This window comes from Aspergillus tanneri (genome assembly GCF_003426965.1).
Source record: "Aspergillus tanneri strain NIH1004 chromosome Unknown AapTan_6_pilon_pilon_pilon, whole genome shotgun sequence".
Classification (NCBI taxonomy): Eukaryota; Fungi; Ascomycota; class Eurotiomycetes; order Eurotiales; family Aspergillaceae; genus Aspergillus; species Aspergillus tanneri.
In genome coordinates, this window is record NW_022984633.1 from 288,209 (window position 1) to 306,921 (window position 18,713).

The 18,713-nt window shown below is 46.3% G+C and overlaps 9 protein-coding genes across 9 annotated transcripts; 4 read left to right on the plus strand and 5 right to left on the minus strand.

Annotated features, from left to right (window-relative positions):
• Positions 1-248: 248 nt before the first annotated feature.
• On the minus strand, positions 249-488 carry ATNIH1004_008151 (uncharacterized protein; the record flags this gene model as incomplete). The annotated part of the gene is made up of 2 exons (XM_033572764.1): positions 249-418; positions 482-488. 2 exons carry the CDS (start codon positions 486-488, stop codon positions 249-251), a joined length of 177 nt encoding a protein of 58 aa, XP_033423316.1.
• Positions 489-747: 259 nt separating this feature from the next.
• Positions 748-1,764, minus strand: ATNIH1004_008152 (uncharacterized protein; the record flags this gene model as incomplete). Its single annotated transcript, XM_033572765.1, has 4 exons — positions 748-1,377; positions 1,426-1,432; positions 1,483-1,537; positions 1,605-1,764. The coding sequence occupies 4 exons, from the start codon at positions 1,762-1,764 to the stop codon at positions 748-750; spliced, it is 852 nt and encodes a 283-aa protein (XP_033423317.1).
• Positions 1,765-3,055: 1,291 nt separating this feature from the next.
• Positions 3,056-4,622, plus strand: ATNIH1004_008153 (putative salicylate hydroxylase; the record flags this gene model as incomplete). Its single annotated transcript, XM_033572766.1, has 6 exons — positions 3,056-3,166; positions 3,217-3,404; positions 3,457-3,623; positions 3,673-3,988; positions 4,117-4,129; positions 4,179-4,622. The coding sequence occupies 6 exons, from the start codon at positions 3,056-3,058 to the stop codon at positions 4,620-4,622; spliced, it is 1,239 nt and encodes a 412-aa protein (XP_033423318.1).
• Positions 4,623-4,692: 70 nt separating this feature from the next.
• Positions 4,693-5,618, minus strand: ATNIH1004_008154 (uncharacterized protein; the record flags this gene model as incomplete). The annotated part of the gene is made up of 2 exons (XM_033572767.1): positions 4,693-5,020; positions 5,101-5,618. 2 exons carry the CDS (start codon positions 5,616-5,618, stop codon positions 4,693-4,695), a joined length of 846 nt encoding a protein of 281 aa, XP_033423319.1.
• A 1,735-nt stretch (positions 5,619-7,353) lies between these two features.
• On the plus strand, positions 7,354-8,957 carry ATNIH1004_008155 (uncharacterized protein; the record flags this gene model as incomplete). Its single annotated transcript, XM_033572768.1, has 3 exons — positions 7,354-7,980; positions 8,042-8,620; positions 8,754-8,957. The coding sequence occupies 3 exons, from the start codon at positions 7,354-7,356 to the stop codon at positions 8,955-8,957; spliced, it is 1,410 nt and encodes a 469-aa protein (XP_033423320.1).
• A 463-nt stretch (positions 8,958-9,420) lies between these two features.
• ATNIH1004_008156 (FAD-dependent oxidoreductase) lies at positions 9,421-10,794 on the minus strand (the record flags this gene model as incomplete). The annotated part of the gene is made up of 1 exon (XM_033572769.1): positions 9,421-10,794. One exon carries the CDS (start codon positions 10,792-10,794, stop codon positions 9,421-9,423), a length of 1,374 nt encoding a protein of 457 aa, XP_033423321.1.
• A 1,582-nt stretch (positions 10,795-12,376) lies between these two features.
• ATNIH1004_008157 (succinate--CoA ligase subunit beta) lies at positions 12,377-13,597 on the plus strand (the record flags this gene model as incomplete). Its single annotated transcript, XM_033572770.1, has 4 exons — positions 12,377-12,462; positions 12,522-13,276; positions 13,327-13,448; positions 13,508-13,597. The coding sequence occupies 4 exons, from the start codon at positions 12,377-12,379 to the stop codon at positions 13,595-13,597; spliced, it is 1,053 nt and encodes a 350-aa protein (XP_033423322.1).
• A 468-nt stretch (positions 13,598-14,065) lies between these two features.
• On the minus strand, positions 14,066-14,958 carry ATNIH1004_008158 (class I SAM-dependent methyltransferase; the record flags this gene model as incomplete). The annotated part of the gene is made up of 3 exons (XM_033572771.1): positions 14,066-14,288; positions 14,394-14,497; positions 14,563-14,958. 3 exons carry the CDS (start codon positions 14,956-14,958, stop codon positions 14,066-14,068), a joined length of 723 nt encoding a protein of 240 aa, XP_033423323.1.
• Positions 14,959-17,263: 2,305 nt separating this feature from the next.
• ATNIH1004_008159 (uncharacterized protein) lies at positions 17,264-17,731 on the plus strand (the record flags this gene model as incomplete). Its single annotated transcript, XM_033572772.1, has 1 exon — positions 17,264-17,731. One exon carries the CDS (start codon positions 17,264-17,266, stop codon positions 17,729-17,731), a length of 468 nt encoding a protein of 155 aa, XP_033423324.1.
• Positions 17,732-18,713: the final 982 nt, after the last annotated feature.

The window sequence follows — 18,713 nt, forward strand, 5'->3', positions numbered from 1 at the left end:
ACCCATTTGAACCAATAATTCACAGGCTACGACTGGGATTTGCCCATACAGTTACATAACCGATGATCGTGGTATCGTGCATGGGCGCAGTGCAGTGTTGTAGATGATGATATGAGATCTAGTTTCCGGCTAGTCGGTAAGTCCCATCTTCTTGACTAATGACAAAACAACCATAGAAGAAGATTCAGCTATTTTATCTGCTCCTCTGGTTTGCTCTCTTGCTCTGCTGTTCCAGTTGAGAACTGAGATTATCCAAACGTAGGCCGTTCCCTGGTATTGATCTCATCGAGCTTTTGCTGGAGCGACTCTCGAACCACCTCAGAGGCGCTGGCCGAGGCAGGGAGAGCCTGACGGATCCGGATGTCCTCTGGAGTGTCGACCGTAGACAGGCAACTTTTTAGGTGGGAGGAGAATCCACCTACCAAGCCATTAGCATTTTTATACGAGAAAATAAATACCTCAATGAAATTCATAAACGTACTGCTCATGCAGAGCAATCTCATGCTTATTAATCCATGCAGGGCAACCGTTCCGCCGGAACATCCACGACTTTATCCCAAATATAATCCGCAAACCCCTTCCCAAAACCATCCAATCGACTAGAACTACTAACACCTCGACCTAAGACACCATAGACGACAAAATGCACCGCATAAAGCAGAGGAAACTGAACCCTCTTGATAAAAAACAACATGTGCCAATCCTCGCCCAGGAGGACGTGCATGCGCTCAATTGCCATGAACGAACTTAACCAATCCCAGCGAGCGCGGTGGAGACAAATATGCCAAAGTTGAAGTTTCCCATTTTGTCTCTGGACGCGCGAAGGTGATTTCTCCAAGACGACGCGGTTTCGGGGGACAGAAAAGGACTCATGCATCTTCGGGGTCGAAGCTTTCCCGCGGGGAAGGGATTCGTATCATGGAGTATGACGGTATCAAAGGATTGGATGGTTGGGCCGTCAACGAAATTGATCGCCTCGGCTTGTTTGATGAAAGCGGGATAGTACGCGAGGGATGGTCGGGGGATAGTTGCGCGCATGTCCCGACTATGAGATCCGGAGAAGAGTTTCAGAGAGATCTGCTTCATAACTTTGGCAACTGCTGCGACGGCGAGTTTGGAGCGTGAGACAATGAATACTCGTAGATACGTGTCCTCATGCAGGATTAGATGCAGGTACTCCGATGCTATACTACCAATTAACGCAGTTGTATACATGGTGACAAATATGAACCTTTGGAATTCCAGCGTTTCAGTAACATTTTTCACTACGACCGGCAGGAAATGACGGATCTGCTTTCGGACAGGTCCCAGTTCTGGGATGTGGCGTAGCCCATTGGGTTTCGAAACAGCTTGGCCTCGTACGCCCCGCATAGAAGACTGCAGGCTTGGTTAACAGAGGGGAAGGAGTTCCTCGTATGCCGATACATGCACCCTATTTTGTCAGTACGTCCTCATACAATAGGTAGAGCAGAGAGCTCATACCGATCAACACTGATATTCTCAATTACCACGTCACCGTATATGCGCGCTGACATAGCTATTCGGGTAGAGAATCACCTGCAACTCATGCAGAAACATCAGTTGCGATCTCCGCTATGGGAAACCCGGTGCCACCAGGTTATCCAGTGGATAATGGTCAAATCCGGCAACCTTGGCTCCCGTCACATACGAAGCATATTCAATGAGATGGACCGCAATGAGCTCCCCAGCCAGTGTGTCGTAGTCGGTCTCTAACCAATTATACCAGAACCACGCTACCGCCATAACGGGACTAGTGTCGGCGACATGTCCGCAATAGATAATATCAGCACGTCATTGGAGGCCGTCCACAATACCGCGAGCGCCTAGATACGCTGAGGTTGAGACCATGGGCACAGGAGTATTGCTCTTTAAGGTCTCAAGAAATGCATAGGTCAAATTTCCAAGGACTACGGATGGATTGCTCAAGTCACAAATGCTGTAGTACTTTTGTAGTGGGCATGGCCGCACGTTAGGTCACACGCGGGGATACAGGTCATCGCCTGTGAGAGATGCCACATGGAGGTTGATATTCTTCTCAGGTATCTTATGGATATCATTAGTGACTCTTATAGGAGACGGTTGGGAGCTACCAAAGTCTGGACCTTCCGAGCAAGAGCGGCTGGTTCTAACGCGCCTCCATTGATCAAAAGTCGAAATGTGTCTCAGAGATGACGTCGATGGACTGGCGTCTCTCTCCTCTAGCGTTAGTGGAAGAAAGATATTTCAGTGACACGTTTAAGCTGCAGTATCTACACCCTAACCAGTGTTCGGAACGTTCTTTATATTTGCTTGTAGCTAGCTCTTTCTCGGTGCTTTCCTGGGAAGCAAGAAGAAAAATAACTTTGGTACTATAGAGGACGAGATTGAGTGGACAAGCCAGCTTTCTATGTATGGGCGTGGCCACCTTGTGGAAGTTTGCTCCGCCATTAAATCGATTTGTCATGATCATTCGCTCAAGGGAAGGAATGATTGGCAGAAGAACACTATACCAGTTGCACGCCAGTGGCCTAAGGATCTTTATCACGATAGTCATAACAATCAACTGATTCAACCACCGTAGCCAACTTGCTCTCTCCGACATACACTCTATCTAAAGAAATGGGAACTGTTCAAGAGGGGAAGGATGACGATGGGCGCTCGCCAAGGCGCTAGGGGTTTTGGGATTCTGAATTTCGATCTCTCTCTACTCCGTATGTCTGCAGGTATCGCACCATGCGGCCATAGCTTGACGCGTAAGCAGTGGCAGATATTCTAATAGACAATCTTAATATCCATCAACCATTAGTTTTACTATTCTTTTCACTTATTTTTGTTCTGTTTTGCTGTTTAACCGATACTTTTCAATTTATTGTTGCCTATCTCGACATGACCTAACTTCGCGGTACCTTTGACTAAGACTGCTAATGCTGAGGGGTAAATTTATCCACTGAGCCAAACAGGTATTGTCGCCCAATAGACTTTAAATCTGTGCAATATCGCAATTCCATGCTAACTAACTCCATAGAGTAACACATCTTAATTCTCGCCAGCCACGATGAAAGTAATCGTAGTAGGCGCCGGCCTAGGGGGTCTCGCGTGCGCAATAGCCTGTCGGCGCGCAAATTTGGATGTGACGGTTTTGGAAAAATCCCCTGAAATATCACCAGTGTGTATATGTCTGTCTGAAAATAGAGTATGAGACTCTAACCGGAGTAGATAGGAGCCGGGATTCAAATCCCACCGAACGGGGCCCGCATCATGGATGAACTTTGTCTGTTACCAGAGTTACTAGAAAAAGGCACGGTAGTCGAGACGATTGATATTCGACGATATGCCGATGGGAAAATAATCACGTCCATGCCATCTGGGGAGATCCTTATACCGGAATACGGAGCGCCGTGGATGTACGCTACATACCCTACCCATTCGGCGAGTTGTCTAACCCATGTCATGCAGTATCATACACCGAGCAGATTACCATGAGATTCTCCTCGCTAGGGCGAAAGCTCTCGGCGCTAAGATCCGTCTAAGCGCGACGGTGAAAGACGTCGTCTATGAGAGCCCCCAGGTGATATTAGCCGGGGGAGAGCGAATAGCGGGAGATGTTATTATCGGTGCTGATGGTGAGTGTTTATTCCATTACTTATTAACCTTATTAACTGTATGATGTAGGTCTCGGGTCTACCATACGGAACTGCATCCTGGGTGAAGAGCACCCACCCGACGAAACGGGCGATTTAGCTTACCGCGGCACGTTCTCGCGCGAACAGCTCGAATCACTTGCAGACACTGATATCAACCACCTCTGCGCCAGGATGGCAATCACTTCATGGCTGGGACCCAAGAAACATGCCGTATTTTATCCCTTGCGCGGCGGGAAAGAATATAACCTTGTTCTGATACGGCCGGATGATATGCCCTTGGGGGTGCACAATGCGTGGAGTGATTTGGTGGAAGTGCAACATGCGTATAAGGGTTGGGACCGAACGTGAGTCATATACTAAAAGACATATACTAAAAGACACAGCCGGTTTCTAAGAGGAGTAGATTGCAGAAAATAATTTCATGTATCCCGTCGATGCTGAAATGGAAACTTTGTCATCTTCCGGAGCTTAGGACATGGACGAAGGTGTGTTTCACATCGGGTGTGAGATGATGCAGACTTATCAACGACCTAGGGCTCGGTTACACTTCTTGGAGATGCGTGTCATCCGACACTTCCATATCAGGCGCAGGGGGCTGCGATGGCAGTCGAGGATGGTGCCGTTCTTGGGATTCTACTGGATGCAGTTGCATCCCGATCAGCTAGTGGCAGTTCGGAGACCATGGGATGGGAAATTCAAAAGGCTCTTCAACTCTACGAGGCAATACGCAGACCACGCACCGCACAGAACGTCCAGGGTGCAGTCAGAAATAGGGGATTGTTCCATCTAGACGACGGAGCGCTGCAGTGGCTACGAGACCTGCTGTTGAAGATATCAGGGATGACCTGGGAAACTGACTGGGGATTCATCATGTCCTATCGATATCGGCAGATGATAGGATTTGATGTACTGCAGGACGCTGAGGCACGAATCTCGGGGCTGCGGAAAGGAAAAGAAATGCACAGCCACCAAGAGTAGACATTTGGATATGAGTGAATATGAGAGTTATATACTGAATAGTTGCCCGACACGGACACTGATAAGTACTCTATCGATCGGACCTTTTAATCCCCATATACCAATACATATGCAAAAACGGCATGATCATCATGCGATTCCCCGACCGGAATTCCCAGCCGTGGAGATCCAGACCCGGCTGGCGCAGAAGAGTATCAATCTCCTCCGGTGTGCGACACCGAATCGTAGAAACCAGGCCGTCGAAACCCATGACAAATGAATGCAGCGGAACAAAATATGTAAAGAACAGGTGCAAAGGAGAGTTCCAATACTGGAAAATCGTATGAATGAAGGGCAGGACGGTCACCGCCAGGATATTCAAAAGGGAGGTGAAATTCCGTTGAGCAAACTCGATGATTCTGCATGTATCAGCTACCACTTACTGTCCCTGGATCATTTCAAATGATGTAAGGGGGAAAAAAAGAAAGAAAGAGCATACATAAACGAGTCCGCAGACTCGACTGCACTGCGCAGAACGCTCGCAGCAGCTTTATCGTCGAAATGGTGAAAACATAGGTTCAGCATTCGACATTCCTTATCCTCGGGTGAAGCCACTCGCCCACATTTAGTCGCATCTAGAGGTCCCGCGACGTAGTCAACATTTTCCTGCCTCTTGGCGATAGCCTTCCACTGGCTCAAATTGGGATGCAGATCGGTGAGGACAAGTCGAGCACGCGGGTATCCTTGTGCTTGAGTTCTTGAGTTAAGTATCGACTCAATCGTCGAAGATGGCCCTCCAGCGCCGGCGCACAGATCTATAAACGTATAGGACGAAGTACCTGGCAGGTTTTCAAGAATGACATTCGCGGCGACGCCGGCGGGAGAGGTCTTGCTGAAGGGTGGGATGTGCAAGTTCCATACGCTAGTGAGGCATGATTGGATGTAAGCGATGATCCAAGGAGGGCACCATGGTTGGTCTCCGATTTCAAGCAGTTGGCGGCGTGGAAAGAGGAGCATGGTGCCAGGGAAGATTTGTATCCCAGTGAGTGGACCGTGGCTTGTCGAGCGGTGTTTTTGATTCGCGCGGAACCATGCCGAACTAGGTATCTCTTAGTCATAATTTATATAAGCTAGAGCTTATTAGTTAGTTGTCAAATAATATGGCTGTGGGTGGACCGAATTCATGTGATAAGATCAGGGTGTTCGCGAGGCACGATTCTCTTCAATTCAAGGGGCTCAGGCGAGCTGTGTATCTAGATGGGTGACCAAGAGAGGCCACGTGACCATACTGAATACAGTAGGTCTCTAACATTCTCCAAATTTGGTGATTGGGATAGACCAGGATCTCATACCCCGAGGTCAGGAAACGACGGATTGAAGGATTATAAGAGATATGAACCATTAGGATTATCAGACCTCCTACGAGAGAGGGCGATGTTGGCTACTGCACCTGAAGTTCCCCCAACTACAGAAACCACCCTGTACTACTCGAGGGGCAGCTGGAAACAACAATAAAACCCGCACAGCTAACAAGCACACACAAATACGAACAACGCACATTGAATGGATTTGTTCCCGGTCCATTTATTCGCGCAAGCGTTGGGGATGTTCTTGAGATATCCCTAACAAACTGTGACGAATCTGGGTCTCGCACAACGTTGACTATCACACTGTACTCGGACCAGGGGGTGGATCTGTCCTGACTACGGCGTCCGATGGCGAGATCAAGACATCCACGTTTAAGCTGCTATTTCCGGGGCTGTACATTTACCGTTGTGCAGCTGTACCAGTGCCAGTACATATTGCGAACGGCATGTACGGTTTCATCTACGTACAGCCGGAAGAAGGGGGCTATCCTCCTGTCGATTGAGAGTACTATGTAATGCAGAGCGAATTCTACCACGAGCCACCAGACCCTATGGATGACGGACGTCCCTCATCTATAGTTGAATTCTCATTCCCCAACGCCCTACGCGAAGTACCCGGCGCTGTTCTGTTCAACGGGAAAGAGGCCGCTGAAGGAATTGACTGATTAAGGTTAGCCTTTGTCCAATTTCTGAGTTCATAGAAGTAGATAAATATATAAAGTTAGATGCTCCCTATCCTAATCGAGTGCTAATCATTGTTCTTGTATACTTGGTTTCGTTATTACCGGAGATACAGGGACTATTGTGAAAGTTCAATCCCATTAGATAGCTCCCCTCAAAACATTATAAATTCGGGTCTATTAAATGCGAGGAAATATACATTGGTATAAAAATTGAGAAGCTTGGATAAATAAGAGCATTGTACATGGTAATATCAGCTGGCATGTGGCAATTGGAATACGCCAAGATTACGCTACCAATGGCTGGAAATTTAGTGTGGAACTTGACTCAGTTGTCTGCACCCATCATCCGACCCATGTTAAATTTTACAAGGACGAAGCAATTTCGCCATTATTGGATTTGTGCGACGAGAATCACATGGCACAATTTATGCAAACACTGATTCATAAGGAGGCCCCTGCATCGCCTCGTCTCTGTTACGGAACATTGGGCTAGATATCAGACGATGGTCAACGTGGCTGGTAGAAGCAAAGGCTGCTCTACATGCCGCCAGCGAAAGATCAAGGTGTATACCCTGAGTCATAGTTTTTACTGTTCGCTAACAAGCAATATAGTGCGATCAGTCTGTACCTCAGTGTTTACAATGCCTCCGAATGGGCTTGCCATGTTCCGGCGCCCGCACGGGGCGATTCTTTGTACACACGATGTTAACCTCACCACCAAATAGGTCCACTGGCACGCAGGACATATCAGTGGAGTCTGACTCTCCATTTAGGGCTTCCAATACTCTGCCTGAGAGTTCGGATCCGCGTGTCTCTTTCACTCTACCCTCTAATGTTCAGCCCTCTCGTGCTGATTGTTTTGATCAACTTTTCGTCTCTCACTTCATCGAATCATTCGGTCACCTAAAGGAACCGGATCCTGGCGTCCCTTCTCCAGTTTGGCTTGATGAACTCCCGATTATACTTTATTCGCCTGTGCCATCCTTGGTCAAGTTTTCGATCCGTGCCGGATCAATGCTGTCTTACGGGACGCAGGCTCAGGACATTTCGATACAGACAGAATCCCACAGGTGGTACGCGAGATCTCTCCGGGATTTACGTTCGCTGTTGCAACGAAGCGTCTCACCGCAGGAGAGAGCTACACTGCTTACCGAGGATGTACTTTGCGCCGTTGTAATGCTGATTCATTTTGAGACCATGGCTGGAACAAGTCCTACCGCTTGGGTTCAACATGTGGAGGGTGCGGCGGTAATACTAGAGGCTCGAGGTCCTGAGAATTGTCGACTAGGATTTATGAATCAGCTGTTTCGCCATGTTAGACTTCAAGCGGTATGTAAACTCAGCTATGTCTTGCACTGTATTTTACTGACGCTGACCTCGATGCTGTCAGACCCTTGCGGCAATAGCTCAAAGCAAAACCCCCCACTTTGGGTCACCCCGATGGATGTCTATTCCATTCGACGTCAACCCAAAGAGTGTTTTTGATGATTTCGTCGATACTCTGCTCCTGTTAACACAATGCCTATTCGTCGCTGAAGAGTTGATAGAACATCGAGATGCGACAAGCATCCAGATGGAAGAGTTAAAGGCACTGGTAGAGTTGACCACATCCCGAATAGATAGTCTGAGATCGCATAGTGTCTTCTCGCTCAGATCCACCGATGGAAGCCCAAATATGCCCCCCGGTGTGGCTCTTGAATCCATGGATCCTTTTCACCGGATTCAAGTGGAACATCCTGGGGAAGACAGCTACCCAAACATAGGGAGAGTGTCCCTCAAGGCGTTGTACGATGCCGCCTGTGTTATGATCCTCTCTCTCTCTTCTCTCGTGTTAGAAGCGGCAGATACGTACAGAGAGCGCATCAGGCGACATGCACAGTCAATCATATCTGCTAATGAGTTAATCAATGGAAATACCAATGGAATAATTGACCGAGGATCCATAATGATGCTCTTTCCCCTGACGATTGTTGGTTTGTGGAGCCCATCAGGATATCAGAGGGATCAAGCTATAAGGATAATTCAGGGACTGGGTTGTGCGCGGTCTTTCAGTGGCATTTTGTCATCTCCGAATTGTTTCTTCTCTCACATAGCGCGTTCAGTCCATCTCCAGCGAACAGCAAATATGCCTTCCTAGCGAGTATCGGGAAGAGGGTATATCGTCATCTATCAGAGATCTCACCGAAAGGGGGAACGCAGGGACTCTACGAGCTCCTTTGTATCCCAGCAAATCGACCTCAGAAGACTTCCTAGAGGGAATTAACTCTCCGAACTATGTTACATCGGTGCAACAAGTACTGCGCTAGCACCCGTAGCACTACCATTCGGGCCCAATGGCTCCCTCCCGCTTCTTTTGAAGATAGATGGCAGACATCTACTGAGCTGCGACATTGATTTGCTACAAAGTAGGGCTAGATATATGGAGTACAGCTTCCAGCTCTGATCTCTACCTTTATTCGCGATAATCTATCCCAAGAAATAACTAGTGGCTTCCAACACCAATGTGAAATGGTCATAGTTTTGTCTAACTACGTGCAGTGACGGACCTTCTCAGCGCTCAAGTATTTAATGTATATTTGGCTCATGTCCATAATCATTGTGATCGATATATTTATGGAATTCAGGTCAGATTTGTTACGAAAATATAGAATATTAAGGTTTAGAGAGCGGAATATCAATATTTACTTCCCTTTCTCTCTTATCCCGACTTAAGAACTAACGCCTTGGACCGAAAACTAAAATAGGACATAATAAGCAAAAGTACAGGTTTCATCTCTTATCCTTTCTTTCATCCCGCTCTCCTCTCTCTGCAGTAATCGCAGCAGCCATTCTACGTTTCAGAGGCGGCATCCAATTTACTATCCGCAGGCCATTGCGCATCAAGGTCATCGCGAACCACCCTCTCCATCCCGGTTTATAAATATCGCTATCGGCATCGAACCGTTCCAGCGACTTCTCCACCCGTTTCCATGCATACGAATGCATCCGTTCCTCATAGTCAGCAACAGCCGAGACAATATCGAGATCTTTCTCTGCTGCGGAGATAAGATTCCCAGCCAAGATCTGCGCATCAAGCAATGCCGTATTCGCGCCTACACCCAAACCAGGTGTCATTGTATGAACGGCATCGCCAATGAGAGTTATATTGCTGCTCGTCCACGGTGGAATGCGCTCGCTCGTGCGAATATTAATTGGAAAACAGGTAGTCGGATCAGCTATCTTAATGAGTTTTTGAAAATTTGGGTGCCACAAGGCGGTGCGCTCGCGTACGAGAGCATAGATACTCGGACCATCTAAGGACATAAAATCGTCCGGCAATCGTTGGCTGTGTGCGCTCCAACCGAGAAGGATATAATCCCTGGTGTTGTCGAATTTCATGCCCGGCCACGATTTGATTAACTCCTCGTCGTTTCCTCCGATATTCTTATTATGCTTCAGATGGCCTTGATGGTCCCAAGGAAACTCCATGACGTGGATAATGCAGTTGTCTCCATGAGGAGCATTAACCATAGTCACCCCTCTGAGAACTTGAGGCATCAGTAATTGTCTTGTTTCTTCGGTAAGCGGGACCTTCATGGCAGCCCCGTAGATCCCTGAATTCTTCAGTACAGCGTGCGGCAGATACTGCCGACGAACCGGGGAGTTGGACCCATCTGCGCCTACCAGCAGATTACCAACGGCGCTTGTGCCATCCTTGAAGAATGCTGTTACAGTGCCATCCGGGTTAACGCGATAGTGCGTAAAGTATTTGTTGAACTCCACTGAGTCCTCAATTCCAGTGAGGAGGAGTTGTCGTAATGTCATGCGGCTCACTGATCGTTCCGCCCCCACGGCATCTTCCGAAGATTGACCAAACCCACTGATGCAGAGTAGCTCTTCATACTGCTCGGTAAGCATGTTAAAATAGTCCGGCGTAATAGCCGTTGTCTGTCTGAAGATATCAAACAGGCCTGTCGGTATGCAAGCGGCTAAAGCTCGAGATCCCTCGGGAGATATGCCCACTCGATACCCGTATAGTCCATCTGTGCGAGTGCGATCGCGCTCGTAGACGGTGAAAGTGATGTTGGTATTGGCCTTTTTCAGGGCGTGTGCTAGAGCAAGGCCACCGGTGCCTCCCCCAATTATAAGGACATGTATTGCCATGAGGCTTAACAGGGATGCGGTCTTCGACTGGAACTTATGTGTATCTGTGGCAAGGATAGAATAATGGAATGGAAGAAAAAGGCAAGCCGATTATATGAATGAGAAAATTTATCATTCTGTTTATCTTTCAGTGTCATTAGGCACCCGTGATAATTAAAACCATGGCATTGACTTTGTTAAACAACCATTTTGATTTATATCAAGGAGAATGTACTAATTCGCAAAGCTAGCCAGATGTGGAAATGATAGAAAGTGAGGTGTGGGGTACTAGGACCCATATGTCTCACATATAGCCAATCGTATGATAACTAAACTCTGATCGGATCATAATTTTTTTTTTTTTTTTTTTTTTTAAAGAATGCCATTTGATGCTTCAAAGTCATGTAGCACATACGTGGTAGGAGTAATATAATTGCATAGACCTGGAGCAGTGCAATTTTGTATAACTCCTGCTCTGGAGAGATTATAGTTATACCCAAATTAAATAGAATACAAGAAAGTATTACCGTAATAACTCTACGATTTTAAATAGATGTCACATTACAAAGCGATTCCACCTATTAGATATTTTCATTATTAGTTCTTTGTTTATGCATGGTTGTTATCACCTTATAGGACATGACTTCCATCCCAGCAGTAATCTATAGCGACAGTGGCTATGACCAATATAGAAGCCAAGATCACATGACAATACATGATTGTATGCTTTGCGTTGAGGTCATGCCAAACTCTGTTATGTATCTTTAGCAGTGAAACTGACATTGCGAATTATCTGAATGGGTGATATGGGTCGCCTGAAAATGCTCGACGTCATGTTGGAGTTGGAACCATGGTCTGTTGTCATATTGCCACGCTTCCGTCCTCGATACCACTACCCTATATGCTGGGGTGGTCATAAGACAACAAATATGGTATACGGTGGGTGGAAATAAGCCAAATCCCTTTAGAATGCACCATCGCGTGAAACTCTAACAGACAACATATAATCCCTAATAGGCTAACGGACCAGTGGCCCTTATTCTGATGTCGCACCTCACCTTCAACCTCCAAGCTATTGTTCACGTCCAGGCCTACTTGTCAAAGACAGTCATCTAATCTTGAGCAACGCCTTTGTCTGTGTATATTGTATTAAGTGAATCTAACTTAATTTGGGGTCGGGATGTAACAAGCCAGGACGAATACAACCCATAATGTTTCGCTGTCCTCAACTTACACATCTGGTCCGAGATGTACGTATTTCCTCCCTGGATTGGATATCTATTCTTACAATAGACTATAGAGCCGTAGAACTATCACGCAACAAATACGAAATCTGACTATTCTTGAACATCATTCCCACAAGCTACTTCAACAGGTGAGATTCTCTTTATTGATGGATTGGAGAGTGCTTACCTAGGCCAGTATGGCATCCCAGTACCTCGTGGATTTGTTGTGGCAAATCCACTGGATGCCCACTCCGTGGTGTCAGGGATAGGTGAGCTTGCCATCAAAATTTGTAGATTAGGGAAGGGAAGAGCGTATTGGGCGACTATCGATCGGTCTGGTAAAGTACTATCTAATAAGATGAACAGGTGCCCCGTCCATGCTGAAGTCCCAAATTCTAGCCGGGGGCCGTGGTAAAGGGAAGTTCGATAGCGACGGCAAGAGTGGCGTTCGGATTGTATCAACGTAAGTCTATACGACGAGGTACTCTTGTTTCATCATTGACCTCAGGATGGAATTTCTAGGTCAGAAGAAGCGTTTGAGAACTCTTCCCAGATGCTCGGTCACTATCTGACAACGAAGCAAACGCCACCCAAAGGTCTACTTGTTAAGAAACTCTACATCTACAAAGCTGTGGATATTGCACAGGAATTTTACCTCTGCTTGACGTTTGACCGTCAGAGATACTGTCCCGTCATCCTCATATCGAACGAGGGTGGTGTCAATATTGAATCTAATATTGACAAACTACACAAGTTCTGGTTTTCTCTGTCTACCGGTATTAGTGCCGGTGTTATTGCTGATATAAAGGAGCAATTGGGGTTTTCTGCCACTGAAATGGCTACGATTGAGCACGTTATCCGGCAAATGATAACGCTCTTTACTGAAAAGGATGCCATACTTCTTGAACTAAATCCACTGGCGCGAACACCCGACGGGGAATTTATTTGCTTAGATGCAAAATTCGAGTTTGACAATTCCGCTCGGTTCCGTCAGCAGGAGCTCTTTAGCCTTGAAGAACGGTCACTGGATTCGGACGAGGAGTATGAGGCCGCCAAGCATGGACTTATTTATATCCGACTAGATGGGAATATCGGCAACATTGTTAACGGCGCTGGTCTGGCAATGGCGACGAACGATTTAATCAATATCCATGGCGGGAAGAGTGCTAACTTCCTGGATATTGGAGGGAAGGCTACCACTAAGACACTACTGAAAGCCTTTGAAATTCTAAACAGGGATCCCCGTCTTAAGGGAATTCTTATCAATATCTTCGGCGGTATGTGTACTGCACTTTGACGACAAAAGAGCGTGCTAATCAGACCCTAGGGATTGTTCGCTGTGATATGATTGCAAGATCCATTGTTGAAGCAGCATCTGCAATGGGAGGCTTCCGAGCTCCTGTAGTTGTCCGGTTCCAGGGGACAAACTGTGACGAGGCACTGGAAATTGTAGGTTACTGTCTATATGCCCTCGATGGGATCGTGTCTCTGACTGAAGTGCATTATAGATTGCTACATCAGGCCTAGATTTACAAACAGAGACGGATTTTGAAAAGGCAGCTGAAAGAGTTGTCAAACTCACTGGCAGCTGGACCTAATACCATCAATAGGACAGCTTAATATACTATTCGAGGTCGTCAAGACTGTATTTATCATTTTTCTGGGTATATATTGCTTAAATATATCTGAGGACTGGAAGACCTGTTTACACCGCTTTTTTGTATGTACTGGACCTTGATAATAGAAGAGGCTATCAGACTATGATCATAATCTGAATTATTCACGAGTCTTGTGTGATATAGCATTAGATGTATGATCCCTGCCATGGGATTCTTCTGGACGCTTGCCTAAACATAGATCTACCCCAATCGTCTCATCCGAAACCCCATAACGGGGGGCATCTCCCGAAAATTCTCATCCGCGTCCACCGTCAACTTCCTCCCTGGCTCAGCCGCGGGAAACGTCGGCTCTTCCAACGCATCGAGGACTAGTCCGACTTGGAAAAAAGGGCGGAATAGTTCATGTAGGGGGCGATGCCAGTAGACCTACTTATTTAATTAGACCACCTAATATGCTGCTAATATAAGCTCTGGCGAAAGGGCGATGCCCACCTGTAGTTGAGGCTGTCCTTCAATCGCTACCCCGAATGCCGGCGGTTTACTCATGTAATGCGTCAAGCTGAATGAGTAGACTGGTTCGGTGTACCCATTGTCTTTGTTGATTTGTAGTTCGATCTTGCGCGAACCGGCGCTGGTGTGGAAAATGGGGTGGAGGGTGTTGACAACGAATCTAATAATTAAGATATTATGAATTCATGAAGTTCCAGGAACTTCTTCCACAGCTGAAGTACCAATATAGATGCCCAATAAATCATAAATGTGGTGTTGGACTTACCTCCCCCCAGGACGAAGCAAGGTTGACAACATTTTGGCCAACGGGTCTAGCGTTGATATGTCCATAGCGGCCATATTCATCGTAACAATTTCAAAGCCACCGATCTGAAGGTTGCTCGTGTCAGCTCTTCTGCTTCAGTTTACAGCATACAAGATTGCATCGATGAAACGGAAATTGAGATATCTTTCTCTACCTTCTCCGCAGCAGAGAGCACATCTTTCCATGCCACAGGATCAGGGTTCGTCAAGTCCAGCAATTTATACGTGATTTCGGGATAACTGTCCCCAGTACTGGACTGGTATCCTGCTGCGATTTCGATCATTTTCGGGCTCACATCCGTCGCGAGCACATGGGCGCCCTGTTTGGCCAACCATCGAGCGACCAATCCGTTACCGGTCGCGAGATCCAGGGCGTAAGTCCCCGGGCTTACGCGGGCCAACTTTTCAAGAACGGGTACCTCGAGTTTCTGGTACCATTTATTGCCCGTTGTACCCATCCTCGCATCCCAGAAGGTGGCGTTGGCGTCCCATGATTCAATAGCTTCGGCGTTGAGATCGGTCGCCATGCGTACACATACAGTACAATGCAGACTCGTTGGGTACAAGTGGTTTGTGGGGTATTTTCCGTCTTTATAATTAACTAATAGCATGGATCTCTATGAGTCATAGCTCGTACCCGTTACTCTGAATAGCTCTTGATTGGGCAAGAGTTCACCCTAGACGGTTAGATGTTTATAGATTGCTAAGTACAGCTTAGTTAGGTGGATTATATTCCCAAGGAAATATCTCATAGCCGGAATTAGTCATGATTCTTAGCAACTTCTTGCTGATGGGGAGGCACGCAATACGGTGTTGTTATTTTCACCGCATGTGATGCTCTTGGGTCAAGTAGGTTCTGTCCTTCCATGGATGTTGTGAGATGTAAAGTGTGATGAAGCTTGAATTAAGCCAAGAGGTTGAGTTCTGGCGAGGAAATAATATTTAGTGTGTGGCATATATTTACCTAGGCGAGACGTAGTTACTGCCAACATATGTATTTTGCCGTAATAAGTTCCTCTCTGGATGACCGAGTCATACTATTTAATTTTCATGAAGGCTGGCTACTATAGATAGTATCAATGTCAATCCCTATCTCTAGATGCCATTTGCCTTGTCGTCATCATTTATCTCGATTTGTTTCTGCAGCATCACCATATCACTAACGACTACCTTGATTTTCTTGACAACACCCATCAGGCCATAAACTTCCAATTGCTCCCTAATTCGATGTCTTTCATGTATGTCCTTAGTTGACGCTATCTGATAGTTTAGGGACATAAACACGTTGACAACGTATTTCTGCCGAGCACGCCTCTTTGGCACCGATGTCACCGAACTTGAATCCTATACATCGAGCTTTGAGTGGAGGGTAACAAGCCAAAAGCGTCCTGTAGATTTACAATGCCCCCAATAAATGCTCGGTCCCGGCTAGCGAATGCAAGATCATGAATGCTTCCGCCCATCTCCTACTGTATAAACTACTGTGGTGTAAAACATGTCCCTCGATGGTCCGGTACATCTACTTTTGGAGAGTCTGAGGCATTGTCATGGACGAATACCCCGACTAGAATCTAAGAAACGGGCCGGGGGCATGCAAAACATTGTCAAGGACACATCAGAAAGATGCGTCTAAGCCAAAGCAAAACTGCTTAACATCCCCATTTTTCATCTTCCAGGTTTCGAAGCCGTATCACACATTGTATCTCCGCCACACCTATCACAGAGGAGGAATAAATCGCTGCTGAGCACATGTTTCTAGCCGGGATCCCTTTCGACCACCCTGGCCATTTAGCGAGCTTTGGGCTTTGAGCCCACGATTCCTTGTATAACCTGGTCGGGCGGCTCTGGACCCATCTCCACGAGGTTTCTTCAGACTTACCTGGTGACTCGCCGCCACGACACCAGCCCGCTAAAGTTTATCGTAAACTATAAAATAACAAATACTTAATGTTCGTCTATTAAAGTCTGGTTAACTATGAAGCGCTTTTAGTGCCGGGATATTTAATAAGGCGCCCCGTGACCTGACCTTAGGCAAAAGTGCATCGAATGTGCTATAGTAAAATGCCATTCTGGATCCTAGTGGTTATATTTATATTTGAGCTTCGAATCAAAACTTTGACGCTTTATAATTAGTAGCTATTTGCGGGCCTCTCCTGTAATAGTATTGGGCTATCAGACATTGGACTGTAGAGCATGACACTTCAATGCAGCATATGGGTTTGGTTCAGCCAATGGAATTCAAGTACAGCCGGTTATTCCATGCAATTACCTGTTGGAGGGGAAACAATGACGACGCATTGTTACACAGAGCTGATGTAGCTCGTGTCTATGCATACTACAGATTGTAGAGAACACAGCAGAAACGTAAAGCAATGCTGATCACAATACACCTACTAGCTAGCCGGAGATGTTGTTTCACAACTGCTGAGCTATTTCCATGCTCCTTACTTTTAAGTTACCTGGGCACCAATAATGTATTGCTCGAGCATACGGTCCTCCCAGTGCTATATCTCGTGACTGACCTGAATCTCAACCACGTGGTACCCCCATGTAGCTGTGGCACTCGTAGCCTTGTGCTACATTACGTTTACAGTGCTACGTGTTTGCAGGACACATTAGGTCTATGAAATGGGTTCGGTCAGCTAATTGGCTTGATGGTCTGCTAGGACGAGGCTAATAATCTTCTATCAATACACACTCTCCTTCCATTTACATATAATAACACAGAAGAAAAGAGATATAAAGAGCAGCTATGATCTGTATACCTGAAGGACAAGCCTTCTTCAACTGTATCTCTTCAGATAGACTTGAATTAGTCACTTTACAGACAAAATGAAACTGGCCTTTATCCTTCTTACCTCCATTTTCTCTCCGGCATCCGCCATACCAACAACCACAGTACCTCCTGGCCCTGCTGCTCCAATTCAAACCGTCATTGTTGGCGGAACATCCCTCGGGTTCAATCCACCCACTCTTGAAGTCGCTCAAGGAAGCCGTGTACATTTCGACTTCCGTGCTGTGAATCACACCCTCACCGAGTCCACCTTCAAGTATCCGTGCGAGAAGCTGTTCGGCACAGACATTGACACTGACTTTAACAATGCGAACCCGGATAATACGCCGAACCTGCATCCTTTCGATTATACATTTTCGTCTGATAGGCCGCGGTTCTTCTACTGCAAACAAGGTGCAGGAACAAACTGGAGCCACTGTCGGCAGGGGGAGGTATTTGCTGTTAATGTAGATGCGAGGACATTTGCGGAATTTCAAAATAGGGCGAAGGGTAGTCAGTCTCCATAGCGTAGTCTAATCTGCTTAGCTATCATATTTCCATCTCCTTCTCCATATTCGTCTGTTTCACGTTGGCATGGAATGGCTTATTTCGGTCACTGCTTTGGTACAGCTTTTTCCACCCTTACAGGTTTCTAATGCACAGTGGCAGATAAGATTCAAGTCTTACTCAGTGTTATATAGTTTTGCTTATATAGTGCTATGCCCAGAAGAAATCTATAATTTTAAGTTTACAAATATTTACTTACATCTGAACATGTACTGGCAAACAGCTGCGACACTTGAGCACATGTCGTTTAATATTACACGCCGATACTCCTGCTTTTCTTGTCAGACTTTAATAGTTGCTACATAATCTTGGACTTCTTAGACACCCACTCCTAAAGCGTAAAAGGACGGAGGTGTTTATCCACTTTACAATGTTATTTTCTTGCAGTAAGTCTCCCGGACTAAACGAACTCAACTGGGGTACAGAATCGTGCTTATGCGGTTGATTCTGACGTTTCCTGACGTAAATCCCAACGGATGGATATCGTATCGTAGGCAACAGCCAGGTGCTTACGCTGGGCGATTCTAAAGTAGCAACACAACAACTGCTGGCTGAGGAATATTTTCATGGTTCCTTCGAGATCATGTCCGTTTTCTGCCCATGATAGATACCCATTAAAGCGTCCCGGAGCATTTCAATCGGTTCTCAATCGGGCCATGAGCAGCTGGAGGGAAATATCAACTATGGGATTCTGAGTGGTTGGTACAATGAATCTGCCAACAAGGACACGCCTAACGACACCAATCTTGCACTTATTACCCACGCGGTGCACTGCTTAGGTCTTACAGATTGTTGATCCGTTAGGTAAAGTGGCGTGTTGGTAGTTAGTTATTGCCTAAACTAGGTTATTAACAAGCCCATATACAGCACTAAATTTTTTTAAAAATCTTTTTCATACTTTGAAAGAGCGAGCGCCCTTTACAGATTATGTACTTATTTTTA